Source organism: Oncorhynchus kisutch, linkage group LG16 (genome assembly GCF_002021735.2).
Source record: "Oncorhynchus kisutch isolate 150728-3 linkage group LG16, Okis_V2, whole genome shotgun sequence".
In the NCBI taxonomy this organism is placed as follows: Eukaryota; Metazoa; Chordata; class Actinopteri; order Salmoniformes; family Salmonidae; genus Oncorhynchus; species Oncorhynchus kisutch.
Window position 1 is genome coordinate 30,845,196 of NC_034189.2, and position 14,999 is coordinate 30,860,194.

General features: G+C 44.1%; 1 protein-coding gene across 2 annotated transcripts in view; it reads left to right on the top strand.

Annotated features, from left to right (window-relative positions):
* Window positions 1-14,999, top strand: part of LOC109906619 (recombining binding protein suppressor of hairless) — an 89,399-nt gene that overhangs the window by 69,516 nt on the left and 4,884 nt on the right. For both annotated transcript variants that reach the window (XM_020504422.2, XM_020504423.2), the window contains exons 4-10: window positions 1,890-2,055; window positions 2,413-2,587; window positions 5,521-5,658; window positions 5,914-6,026; window positions 6,271-6,411; window positions 7,008-7,163; window positions 7,388-7,491. In XM_020504422.2, the coding sequence (XP_020360011.1) occupies window positions 1,890-2,055; window positions 2,413-2,587; window positions 5,521-5,658; window positions 5,914-6,026; window positions 6,271-6,411; window positions 7,008-7,163; window positions 7,388-7,491 (993 nt within the window). The remainder of the gene's footprint in view (window positions 1-1,889; window positions 2,056-2,412; window positions 2,588-5,520; window positions 5,659-5,913; window positions 6,027-6,270; window positions 6,412-7,007; window positions 7,164-7,387; window positions 7,492-14,999) is intronic.

A 14,999-nucleotide genomic window follows, 5' to 3' on the forward strand; every position in this document is an offset into this window, starting at 1 on the left:
CACAGGGGTTAGGGGTGTAGGGAATAAGAGGTTAAAGTGTAAATGGCAAGGGGATGGTAAGGTTAGGCAGGTAGGGCACATTCTTGCCCCCCAGACATGTAGGGTTAAAGGGTTGGGGAGCACACTGAGGTAAGTAAAGGGTAATGAATTGAGAGAAGTGGGTAAGATGTTGCCTAGTCGTTGTAGGTTGGGTTAGAATGGTAGAGTGTGTGTGTGTGTGTAGAGAGTAATTCAGCTGTACTTAATATGGTAATCCTGGGTGAAGTAAATAAATAGATATAGGGAGTTAGACAGACTGAAAGGGTTTGAGCTCTGGCTGCCATTACACCAGAACTATCTCTTAGTAAATCAGGAGCTCTCAGCCAACATTGTGACACCTCTGAGGTTTGGAGCACGAGAGAGGAGGAGCAGGTGTGTGTATTAAATAGAGGCATTCCTCCACTCTCCGTGCTCCTCTCTGGTTAAAGTTGCACTGACTGGGGCCCCGGGGTCGAGATGTGAGCGAGGCCCATTTTGGGGTCTGACCCGTTGTAGCAATGCACCCAGGGATACATCAGACCTCCAGTCATTCCAGTTTTCATAATCGGTCACAAAGCCTAATATACAGGACATTTTATACAGGCCCCATTCCCCTCATCTACCACTTATTCATGAACTATTGGAGTCATTTACTTAGTCTCTCTACAGTTTGACTCGACTGTAATGCATCTGTTTAGTCTGTGTTTAGTCCCTGTGGTTCACTCACTGGAACAGGTCCAGCTTCCAACATGAGAAGTGTATGCTGGTGTTGCGTGGATGATCACTGTTACACACAATCATATAGTCACACACACACTTGTGAGTTAGGGTTTGATTCTCAACAGACCAAACCCATTTTTGCGGTCAGCTCGCTGGGTGTGTGTCCCCCTCTGTATAAGGAAGACCTGTCCAATACATGGCATAGCTGTGTGTGTTCACAGTGTGTGTGTTGATACACAAAGGAGCTCTGAGCATGAAGGAGTTGCGTGTGTGTATTTTGCGTGCGTGCTTGTATTCACAGGGGTTTTCCTCCGAAAGCTCCATCTCCTTTTTTCTCTTCTCTGTTGTAGGAGGTGAAAGTAGACATCACTCTCACACAGACTCGTGTTATGTGTCACTCACCTCATCAGACGAGACACACAGTCTCATTTGACAAAGTCATATCGAGAGCAACATCGACTGCCGACTTTCCTCTTTTCCTCACAAGCTCCTACAAATAAAGCACTTTGGTTTGGTTGAAGAGTCATCTAAACTAAGTGTGGGGGATTTCTTTAAAATAAAAATAGGGGAATATATTCAACATTTCTTTCAGAAGTGTCATGACTTTATAAGATGCCGTCGAGGACCACTTTGAAAACGAGCGTTGTGATTAATACTTTCAAGTGATATCCTCTGGGTCCACATTGTACATTTTGTTGTATATGTCTGTTACCCAAAATAAATTACATTTTGGCATCTCTATTTTTCACCTGACCTGTCTTGCTGATAGGCTGAGGTACTGGCTAAAATGCAAGTTCTTGTCAAATTACAGCTCGCCAAATGGGTTATTGTAATAACATCCCCCCCCCCCCCCCCCCCCTTAAATGAAACAAAGTTTTACAGGATTTGGATTTGAGTAGATGTTTTGCCAAGTTGTCTGTCATGCAAAGTAATCGACTGACACTTTATTCCCAGTGCAACGACTGCTGCTGTATTTTGATACCACAGCGCCATCTAGTGGCAGAAAGTGAAACATGAATAAAATGTCTTGGCTGTTCTATTCCGTTATGTCTGCGTAAAGTCATCATATTAATAATTAGGTGTGTGTGTGTGTGAAGCCTGGGCAGTGGTGTGTAGTTCAATTATACTGATGGTTTTGTGTGCGCCTGCAGGTTCTTCTGTCCTCCCCCGTGTGTGTACCTGATGGGCTCTGGCTGGAAGAAAAAGAAGGAGCAAATGGAGAGAGACGGCTGCTCGGAGCAGGAGTCTCAGCCCTGTGCCTTCATAGGGATAGGAAACTCTGACCAAGAGATGCAGCAACTCAACCTAGAGGGAAAGGTAGAGTGCAGCACACACACTTCTTTCCTTCACTTTTACTCTCTCACTTCCTTCCTCTCAACCTCTCACCCCCCCCTCTCTCCTTCACATGCTCACACACACGACACTATTACTCTTTGTTTATCACCTTCTGTCTATAATTATTTCATACTAATAACAAATAGTATCTGTCACACACACACTCAAATAGACACATGCTCAAAACAGTGCCTAGCACTATCTGACAACCGTTGCTTTATCTCTCACACACACACACACACACACACACACACACACACCCCAAAGCAAATACTAACCGGTGCCTGCCATTCCTAAATAAGCCCATCTTTCTACTCCCTCTCCATCCCTCCCCCTCAGAACTATTGCACAGCCAAAACCTTGTACATATCAGACTCCGACAAGAGAAAGCACTTCATGCTGTCCGTCAAGATGTTTTACGGCAACAGCACAGACATTGGCGTCTTCCTCAGCAAGAGAATCAAAGTAATCTCCAAGCCCTCCAAAAAGAAGCAGTCCCTGAAGAATGCAGATCGTGAGTCACACACAACACACAGGCGGACGCACACACACACTACACTTTACGAACCAGGGCTGGGTTCAAATACTATTTAGAGTATTTAAATGACTTTCAAAGACATTTCTTTGGAAACATGTATATTAGAACGTATTTGGAAATACACTTGGAAAGTATTGACATTTATTTGAAAAGAATCAAAAAACAAGTGACAAGTGTATTATCAAATACACATTGAAATACTCCCATGCATTTGAACCCAGGTCTGTTTGGAATTTGAAAGTTTTAGAAATAAGTATTTGAACATATACTGAACAAAAATATAAATGCAACAATTTCAAAGATTTTACTGAGTTACAGTTCATATATGGAATTTAGTCAACTGAGAAAAATAAATAATTAAGCCCTCATCTATGGATTTCACATGACTGGACAGGGGTACAGCCATGGGTGGGCCCGGGAGGGAATAGGCCCACCCACTTGGCAGCCAGAACCACCCACTGGGGAGGCAGGCCCAGCCAATCAGAATTATTTTCTCCCCACAAAGTGCTTTATTACAGACAGAAATACTCCTCAGCATCCCCCCAGCCCCCACCCCCCACCCCCACTCAGACAATCCCAAAGGTGAAGAAGCCGGATGTGGAGGTCCTGGGCTGGCGTGGTTACACGTGGTCTGCAGTTGTGAGTCCGGTTGGATGTACTGCCAAATTCTCTAAAACAATGTTGGAGACAGCTTATGGTAGAGAAATTAACATTAAATTATCTGGCATCAGCTCTGGTGGACATTCCTGCAGTCAGCATGCCAATTGCACACTCCCTCAAAACTTGAGACATCTGTGGCATTGTGTTGTGTCATGATCATGCTGTTTAATCAGCTAATTGATATGCCATACCTGTCAGATGGATGGATTATCTTTGCAAAGGAGAAATGCTCACGAACAGGGACATAAACAAATTTGAAATCTTCTTAAGCGTGTGAAACATTTCTTGGATTTAAAAAAATTTTTGCTCATAAAACATGGTACCAACACGTTACATTTTGCATTTATATTTCTGTTCACTGTACAGTCGTGGCCAAAACTTTTGAAAATGACACAAATATAAATTTTCACAAAGTCTGCTGCCTCAGTTTGTATGATGGCAATTTGCATATACTCCAGAATGTTATGAAGAGGGATCAGATGAATTGCAATTAAGTCCCTCTGCCATGCAAATGAACTGAATCCCCCCCAAAATATTTCCACTGCATTTCAGCCCTGCCACAAAAGGACCAGCTGACATCATGTCAGTGATTCTCTCGTTAACACAGATCACTCTGTCATGCTGATTGAGTTTGAATAACAGACTGGAAGCTTCAAAAGGAGGGTGGTGTACAGAGCTCGCTCAGGAATGGCAGCAGGCAGGTGTGAGTGCATCTGCACGCACAGTGAGGCAAAGACTTTTGTAGGATGGCCTGGTGTCATGAAGGGCATCAAAGAAGCCACTTCTCTCTAGGAAAAACATCAGGTACAGACTGATATTCTGCAAAAGGTACAGGGATTGGACTGCTGAGGACAAGGGTAAAGTCATTTTCTCTGATGAATCCCCTTTCCGATTGTTTGGGGCATCCGGAAAAAAGCTTGTCCGGAGAAGACAAGGTGAGCACTACCATCAGTCCTGTGTCATGCCAACAGTAAAGCATCCTGAGACCATTCATGTGTGGGGTTGCTTCTCAGCCAAGGGAGTGGGCTCACTCACAATTTTACCTAAGAACACAGCCATGAATAAAGAATGGTACCAACACATCCTCCGAGAGCAACTTCTCCCAACCATCCAGGAACAGTTTGGTGATGAACAATGCCTTTTCCAGCGTGATGGAGCACCTTGTCATAAGGCAAAAGGGACAACTAAGTGGCTCGGGGAACAAAACATCGATGTTTGGTACATGGCCAGGAAACTCCCCAGACCTTAATCCCATTGAGAACTTGTGGTCAATCCTCAAAAGGCGGGTGGACAAACAAAAACCCACAAATTCTGACAAACTCCAAGCATTGATTATGCAAGAATGGGCTGCCATCAGTCAGGATGTGGCCCAGAAGTTAATTGACAGCATTCCAGGGCGGATTGCAGAGGTCTTGAAAAAGAAGGGTCAGCACTGCAAATATTGACTCTTTGCATCAACTTCATGTAATTGTCAATAAAAGCCTTTGATACTTATGAAATGCTTGTAATTATACTTCAGTATCCATAGTAACATTTGACAAAATATCTAAAGACACTGAAGCAGCAAACTTTGGAAATTAATATTTGTCATTCTCAAAACTTTTGGCCACGACTGTAGTTTTAAATAGCAGGCTATATATAGGGAATGATTAGAAAATACTTTCATATAAAATTCGGGAAACATTATTTGAAAATACTCATATGCCGGTAATACTTATTTAAATAACAAATAATCAAATACGCAGGTCTGCTATACAAACACAATCTACATGTCAATATCACTCATAAGGCCCTGCTCAAATGCTTTGAAAAGGCATCCTTCCCTCCTCCCCTCATTGAGGTTACCATTAATCTAACATGACTCTGTTAGGTGAAATTGAGGGTTCCAATATACATCGTTCACTATCTTCTCATTGTACATTAGTGATTACATCAAGGGAGGAAGGAAGGAGGCATCTTCTGAAGTACTCTAACCAATGCTGATCTCTACCCTTCACAATGCCGTTATTGCTCTTCAGAGGGCGCAACAGAAAAAGGAGAAAAAAACATGACAACCGAGGCATGAAAATGACCCAATGTTCAATATTGTCAAATACCTGTAGTGTTTGTTTTGCGGCCGTTTTCTGCCCTCTAATCACACTTCTTATCGCCCAGTCATTTCATCTTGCGGTGATGGGGACATGTTTTGGGGTTGTTCCATTTTAGTGTGGTCTCTTTATCTCTCTCTCTGTGTGTCTCTCCTACTGCAGTGTGTATTGCATCGGGGACCAAGGTGGCCCTGTTCAACCGGTTGCGGTCCCAGACGGTCAGCACACGCTACCTACATGTGGAGGGGGGAAACTTTCATGCCAGCTCCCAGCAATGGGGTGCCTTCTACATCCACCTGTGTGAGTCTCATACACGCACGCGCGCAAACACGCGCTCGTACCTGTATTCTCACATTTCTCTCACACACACACACACACACACACACACACACACACACACACACACACACACACACACACACACACACACACACACACACACTCAATTCTTAATCAATCCTATACGCTCTCTCATATACACTCTAACCACACATACATTTACTGTAGCCTGAATGAAATGTTGTGTGACCGTATCTCATGGGTTGTGTTTCCCAGTGGATGACGAGGAGTCTGAAGGAGAGGAGTTCACTGTGAGAGATGGCTATATCCACTACGGACAGACGGTCAAACTGGTCTGCTCTGTCACCGGGATGGCCCTGCCACGACTGGTACTACCCACCACTTTTACTTTGGTTTCTCACCCCCCCACCTCTTTCAATTCATAACTCTTTTTTGTTGTTGTTGTATTTGATATATTTTGTCTTCATGCATGTCAAATTATCTCTCTTTCTGTCATTATTACTGACACACACAAACACACACACACCCGCACATGAACTAAAGTTGCCAGTTAATGTCTTGATGTGATTTGTACGCTTGACAACTAAACACCATCCTCTCTGTGTGGGTCAGATCATCCGTAAAGTGGACAAGCAGACGGCCCTGCTGGATGCAGACGACCCCGTCTCCCAGCTCCACAAGTGTGCCTTCTACCTGAAGGACACAGAGCGCATGTACCTGTGCCTTTCCCAAGAGAGGATCATCCAGTTTCAAGTGAGTGAGAAACTTCCTCCCAATACAACTTCCAATTCAATTTAGTCGCAACCTTCTACTCAAACTACATATCTACCTTTCGCCATAATTTTGACCACGTACTTGCTGTTAACCAATCAGAATGACCTTTTTAGTTAATGTCTTCCTGGATAGTGACCATTTAGTTAATTTCTATGATAATGACAGATTTGCAATCTTCAAATTGAACATTTGTTAGTCAAATCCTACCTGAAAATGGAGGACAAAGCTTGTCGGTGCTCTGTGCTGGTCCCCGTTGCTTGAATAGGTCACAGCCTTTGTTTTTCTATGATTTTTATTGCCTTGTGATTCCATCTCGGGGAGATGACCGATTTAGAGTGATCCTCATCCTCTAACTGAGTTAATATAATGTTAAGGTGACACGTAATAGGTCCTTCGCTTAGGTGTTCTCTCTCAATCTAACTCTACATCAGAGATCACCATAGAGACAACAACTTACCCAGGATACAGCGACGGTCATAACAAACACATCTACATTCATCTACTTATCTACATCTGACGATCAAGCGCTACTGGCTCCCTTTGACGTGTATGTGTGTGTCTGCCTCCCCCCCCAGGCCACTCCATGCCCAAAGGAACCAAACAAAGAGATGATCAACGACGGAGCGTCCTGGACAATCATCAGCACGGACAAGGCTGAGTACACCTTCTACGAGGGCATGGGCCCCGTCCACTCGCCTGTCACCCCCGTGCCTGTGGTCGAGAGTTTACAGGTTAGAAAGGGCCACACACACACACACATATGGACAGACAGACACACACACGGTTGCACACACACTCCATTCCTATCATAAACAACTATTCGTTCCTCTCGCAGTGCTCCAAAAATATTTGTACACACACGTCCTTTAGACCCTTTACGCCATTCCATCTCCATCTCTTCCTCCGCCAACAAGACATAAACATTTAGACTTGTTGTATTTGTGTGTTTGTGAAGCTAAACGGTGGTGGGGACGTGGCCATGCTGGAGCTGACGGGACAGAACTTCACTCCAAACCTGAGGGTCTGGTTTGGAGACGTCGAGGCAGAGACCATGTACAGGTACCGACACACCTCCCTGCTCTTTTCAAGTTTGGGCTATCTCAATACTAGGGTTGTAAAATTCCGGTAACTTTCTCCAAATGTCCAGCTTTTCCAGCAACACTTCAAATGAAGTCCAACTGAAGATGCTAAGGATGGCGCCGACAAAGATGGGCGCCTCGCTTCGAGTCCTTAGGAAACTATGCAGTATATAAATTTGAGAACAAGGCTACCTAAATTATATCAGCATATTGATTGCACTATGTGTGGGGGTAATACACTCGACCACTGCTACTCTAACTTCCGCGATGCATACAAAGCCCTTCCCCGCCCTCCCTTCGGCAAATCCGACCACGACGCCATCTTGCACAAACTGTCTTCTAGGTAGAAACTCAAACAGGATGTACCAGTGACTAGAACCATTCAACGCTGGTCTGACCAATTGGAATCCACGCTTCAAGATTGTTTTGATCACATGGACTGGGAAATGTTCCAGGCAGCCTAAGAGAATAACATCGACCTATACGCTGACTTGGCAAGTAAATTTATAAGGAAGTGCATTGGAGATGTACCCACTGTGACTATTAAAACCTACCCTAACCAGAAACCATGGATGGAAGGTGGCATTCTGAACTGAAAGCGCAAACTACTGCATTTAACCATGGAAAGATGTCTGGGAACGCGGCTGAATATGAACAGTGTAGTTATTCCCTCCGCAAGGCAATCAAACAAGCAAAATGCCGGTAGAGGGACAAAGCGGAGTCGCAATTCAATGGCTCAGACACGAGACATATGTGGCAGGAAATCACAGACTACAAAAAGAAAACCAGCCACGTCACCGACACCGACGTCTTGCTTCCAGACAAACTAAACACCTTCTTTGCACCCTTTGAAGATAAGAGTGCCACTGTAGCGGCCCGCTAACAAGAACTGCGCCTTCACCGTGGCCGACGTGAGTAAAACATTTAAATGTGTGAACCCTCGCAAGGCTGCTGGCCCAGACGGCATCCCTAGCAACGTCCTCAGAGCATGCGCATACCAGCTGGTTGGTGTGCATACGGACATATTCAATCGCTCCCTATCCCAGTTTGCTGTCCCCACTGTTAAGTTCTTGTTTTATGTATCCCTATATTTCTGTTATTACGGGGCTATCGCTCAGTCAAGAATGTGCATGCGCAGGAAGTCTAGTCGTTGATGGACCTGGCCTTGAGTGGGAATGGCTACCTTTGTGGGTGTTCATACGGTATAGTAAACTTTGTTAAACTGGAACCTTGTCGTTGTGTCATTTCGAGTTAACATTGGTAGCAGAGGATGGATAATAACTACAATGTGCCACCTCGCTTCGTCGAGAAGAGGTCGTACGAAAGTTGGAAAAATGAACTTGGAATCTGGACACGCGTTACTAATCTGGACGCGAAAAAGCAAGCACTTGCGGTGGTATTATCGCTGGAGGGAAGAGCGAGAGATACAGCGCTGGATATAGCCGTTGAGGATTTGAACAAGGATGGTGTACTGGGAACTTTGATCAGAGCACTGGATTCTGTATTTCTTAAAGAATAGAAAGGCCGTGCCTACGGGGCATATTCAAACTTTGACAGTGTTACGAGAAATATTTTGGTTGCAATGGCGGACTACATCCTTGATTTCGAACAGAGGTACAATAGGATACGCAAGTACGACATGGTTCTCCCGGATGCAGTGTTAGCTTTCAAGTTGCTAGATACTGTCTGTCTGGATGGTAGAGACATGGTTCTCCCGGATGCAGTGTTAGCCTTCAAGTTGCTAGATACTGCGTGTCTAGATGGTAGGGAGAAACAGTTGGCTTTGACTGCTTGTACTGTGCTGACTTGTGCATCTATGAAGTCGGCACTAAAAATTATATTTGGTGACGAGACGTCTGTCGCGCCAATAACAGATGGAATGCAAGTGAGTGACGCAGCATATTACACTGAGCAGCAGAGAAAAGGGGCCAACAAGTCACGTTCTCAAGACAACCAGAAGAGGGCGCCATTTCCCGGCACAAATCCACTGGACAAATATAGAAGGAGATCAAAATGTGCTATTTGTCAAAGCACTTACCATTGGGTTAAAGACTGTCCTCAAAAAAATGAACAAGTTAAACTAACAGAGGAAAATGCAAACACAGAGATAAAGCAGTGTAACATTACACTGTTTTAAAATGAATCTGCTTCTGATACTGAGATTTTTATAGTTGAATCCTTAGGATCTGCTGTGATTGATACTGCATGCACACGGACAGTGTGTGGTGCAAAATGGCTTGATTGAGATGTCAGTGAACTAAATATGAAAAGTACAAAATATGATTGACACACCAAGCAACGGAGCTTTCAAATTTGGAGATGGGAGAATTGTCCATTCTACCAAGAGTTAAGATACCAGCAAACATTGGTCACTGTCACATTGAAACAGAGGTGTTCCCTACAGATATCCCCTTACTATTAAGCAAAGCTTCCCTCAAGAAGGCAGGGGCTGTACTAGACATAAAAAATGACAAGGCAGTGATGTTTAAACAACCAGTGACTCTTGAACTTACTACCTCAGGCCACTATTGTGTAAACATTTTGGACAAAGACATCAGAGTCCATACAAAAATGAGATTCTGACTGACACGGAGCATGGAGATTCTGACAGTCACAGAGAACATGAAAACAAAAGAAAAACACAAAGTATTGTTAAAGCTTCACAAACAGTTTGGACACGCTACTGTTGATAGACTTCAGAAAGTTATTAAGCAGTTCAGGGAATAATGATTGATGAGAAGTACGAAACTGGAAGCGATGTGTACTACAAACGGGTTGACTATCAAGAGTGGAAAGGACCGGGAGTAGTCATTGGTCAAGATGGTGTGGTGATATTTGTGAGGCACGGAGGCATCATTGTCAGGGTGCATCACTCAAGATTGCGGAAAGTAAATGATCAACAAGATAGAGGGGCTGTTGCTGAGAATCAGTCTCCTAATGACAAAAAGGACACAGTAATAGACACAAACCTACCAGATGTCACATCCAATGATATGGACACTGATACTGACACAGGAAATGAAGCAGAGACCTTCAACCATGCCACAGATAATACTGTTGAGCGTTCAAATGAGGAAAACATTCATCAACAGCCACATGTTAAGACAACATGGTTGTTCCAATCTGAAAACTGGGCAAACTGTTAAATACGTGGACAGAGAGAGTGGTATCCACATACAGCAACAGTCATGTGACGAGCAAGGAAAAGCCAAAGGAAAACACCAGAACTGGTCCAACTTGCAGTACTCTGAACCAGCTACACTTTCTGGTACAACCGGGTCAGCTGACCTGTCACTTGTCGATCATCTCAGAATTGAACTAATGGAAAATCGAGAAAAACAGAATGCCATTCAAAATGATGATGTACTTGTAGCTTAGTGGTTAGAGCGTTGGACTAGTAACCGGGAGGTTGCAAGTTCAAATCCCCGAGCTGACAAGGTACAAATCTGTCGTTCTGCCCCTGAACAAGCAGTTAACCCACTGTTCCTAGGCCGTCATTGAAGATAAGAATTTGTTCTTAACTGACTTGCCTAGTTAAATAAAGGTAAAATAAATCAAATAAATTTGACTCAGCTAAACTAGATGAGCTCAGTAATTGGAGGAAAAATGGAGTGTTTGAGGAAGTCAAAGACATTGGTCAAAAATGTGTCTCAACAAGGTGGGTGTGTACCCTTAAAGAATCCTTAACTGGAATAGTGGCTAGAGGTTTTGAGGAGCTGGCTGCTAAACAACTCCCAAAAGACTCATCAAGTGCCTAGAGGTTTAGAGGAGCTGCCGACAGTGATCTGCCAGAAAAAAATTGAAACTTAATTCCATAGACATCAAATCTGCATTTTTGCAGGGAACAGAGCTGTCAAGGGACATTCACATCCGACCTCCGCCTGAAGCTGAGAGTGAAGGAACACTGTGGAAACTAAAAAAGTGTGTGTGTGGACTGGCAGATGCATCACTCTACTGGTACGACAAAGTCAAGGTTACAATGCTGAATACAGGTGGAAAAATGTCACAAGTGGATCCTGCAGTCTTCTATTGGCTTGATCAAGACTGCAATGTGACTGGAGTACTTGCCTGTCATGTTACTGACTATCTGGGGTGGCTCACAGACATTTGCTACAACTGTGATTCCACACCTCAAAACTGTTTTCTAGGTCGGCCGTGAGGAGCATGATCATTTTTGTTATGTTGGCATAGAGTTAATTACAGTTGCTGGAACAGTACTGATGCAACAGGAGAGCTATATCAAGACTCTTCAACCCATCCACATGGATTCTTCAAGAGCCGTACAAAGGAATTCCCCTCTCTGTGGAATTGAAGCTGATCAATTGAGGTCAAAGATAGGACACATTTTATGGGTTGATAGACAGAGTAGACCTGATGTAATGTTTGATGGTTGCAACTTGGCATCTAACACAAAACACGCCACTGTAAAAAAACATCCATGAGGCGAATAAAGTTGTTCGTAAACTGAAACGACAACAAGTGACTTTAAAGTTTCAGCATGTTGGAAAAGATGACTCTTTGAAACTAGTTGTCTTCAGTGATGCTTCGCTAGGGAACCTTACGGATGGAGGCACACAAGGGGGACATCTAATCGCGTTAATGGGTGAAGGAGGAAGATTCTCACCTATCTGTTGGTGGTCAAAAAAGGATCAGAAGGGTTGTCCGAAGCGGACTTGCTGGAGAAACCCTTCTTGGGGATGAAATTGACAATGCTATCTTTCTTGCAACTCTGTTCTCAGAGCTTACCACTGGTGAGACAAAACGGCACTTTCTACCTGTAGTTTGTGTCACTTACAACTACTTATTAGTTGATGCTGTGAAGTCAACCAGGTCTGTCACAGAGAAAAGACTCAGCATCAAGGAACTTATTCAAGCACAGAGAATCCAGCGGATTCTGTGGTCGACCACAAAGGAACAGCTTGATGACTGTCTGACTGAAAAGGAGCATCCAGTCTTGTGCTCCTACAGGCTCTCGGTAATGGAAAGTGGCAGCTTGAGTAATAAAAATTAAAACGGTCACACAACCCATTTGTAGTAAGGAACTTGATTAATACTTGGACATTTAATTATGTTGTTGATGTTTTATTTGTCTTTAAAGAAAAGGGGGAGACTGTTAAGTTCTTGTTTTATGTATCCCTATATTTCTGTTATTACGGGGCTATCGCTCAGTCAAGTAAGCAGGAAGTCTAGTCTTTGATGGACCTGGCCTTGAGTGTAATGGCTACCTTTGTGGGTGTTCATACGGTGTAGTAAACTTTGTTAAACTGGAACCTTGTCATTTCGAGTTAACACCCACATGCTTCAAGATGGCTACCATGGTTCCTGTACACAAAAAGGCAAAGAGAACTGAACTGAATGACTATCACTCCATTCTGTCATCATGAAGTGCTTTGAGAGACTAGTCAAGGATCATATCACCTCCACCTTACCTGTCACCCTAGACCCACTTCAGTTTGCATTCCGCCCTAACAGGTCCACAGACGACGCAATCGCCATCACACTGCACACTGCCCTATCCCATCTGGACAAGAGGAATACCTATGTAAGAATGCTGTTCATTGAGTACAGCTCAGCATTCAACACCATTGTGCCCTCCAAGCTCATCATCAAAGTGGAGGCCTCAACCCTCAACCCTGCCTGTGCAATTTTGTTCTGGACTTTCTGACGGGCTGAAGGTAGGAAACAACATCTCCACCTCTGACCCCCAACACTGGGGCCCCACAAGGGTGCGTGCTCAGCCCCCTCCTGTACTCCCTTTTCACCCATGACTGAGTGGCCATGCCCGCCTCCAACTCAAATCATCAAGTTTTCAGATGACAACAGTCGTTGGCTTGATTACCAACAACGACGAGACAGGCTGCAAGGAGGAGGTGAGGGCACTCAGAGTGTGGTTTCAGGAAAACAACCTCTCACTCAACGTCAACAAAACAAAGGAGATGATCTTGGACTATCGCACCTCCCTATTCACATCGAAGGGACAGCAGTGGAGAAATTGGAAATAGGCTGTATCACCGCCTGGTACGGCAACTGCTCCGCCCTCAACCGCAAGGCTCTCCAGAGGGTGGTGCGGTCTGCACAGCGCATCACCGGGGGCAAACTACCTGCCCTCCATGACACCTATAGCACTCGATGTCACAGGAAGGAAAAAAAGGTAACCAAAGACAACAGCCACCCGAGCCACTGCCTGTTCACACCGCTACCATCCAGAAGGCGAGGTCAGAACAGGTGCATCAAAGCTGGGACCGAAAGACTGAAGAACAGCTTCTATCTCAAGGCCATCAGACAGCCATCACTAAGTCAGAGAGGGCTGCTGCCTACATGGAGATACAATCACTGGCAACTTTAACAAATGGATCACGAGTCACTAAACAATGCCACTTTATATAATGCCACTTGAATAATGTTTACATGTCTGACATTACTCATATCATATGTATATACTGTATTTTATACCATCTTATGCACCTTGCCTATGCCACTCTGCAATCGCTCATCCATATATTTATATCTTCATATTCTCTTTCACCCTTTTAGATTTGTGTGCATTAGGTAGTTGTTGGGGAATTGTTAGATATTACTGCACTGTCGGAACCAGAAGCACAAGCATTTCGCTAGTCTTGCATTAACATCTGCTAACCATGTGACTAATACAATTTGAACTGAAACTGCTACAAACATTTAATGAGCCTTATCCATGAGATATATGTTTCTGAAAAGGGAACGAGGATGTCCCGATTCAGTCTGACCTCATTAGCCATTATAAACTGTAAAAGACTACCACTTTGACAAACCAGGGGACAGCTTACATAGTAATTGGCTAGTTTATACAATAATGCCATCTTACATTGGTGTGCTTTGATCCAAGTCAAAGCAATGTTCTGAGCCAATTTGTACTAACTGAACAAAATGGAATTTAATGTAGGCTCAGATATTGGCCGTTTCAAAGTACAACCTTCCCGCGATGCCAAACATCCCCGAAGGTACTTTTTCCTTTTCGTGTAGAATTTTATAGATTAATTGGCGACCCAGTGTTTATGGCTGCTCCCATGAAGGAAGAGTCTTTAGAACAGATGAAAGAGCTCTATGGTTACCCTATGATAAACAATAGGGGTCCCGTACGACTATCAGTGTGCCATTCATCCTGGTTGTAAAACGCTACTGGGAGATGCTGTGAGTGAAATGTTGAGGTGGCTGTCGGCTGCAGGGCGGTGTGTAAGTGGTCCCAATGTACACTGAGAACGCCACGGTCCCCATTTCACCCATTTGTGTGTGATGTGTGTATCATGGGAGGTTTTACAGGGCTGTTTTTGTACAGGATCTAAGGCACAGCACAGACACTGTGTAAGGTATGAGGGAATATATGGGCCTCCCATAGTGCTTGATGGAAGCATGTTAACCATCGGTATACTTAAGTCGTTTTGTTCTAATCCGTCCCGAAGGACCATGAAAGATAATACTCAACCGACATGTTAATTGTCAACTGACGTG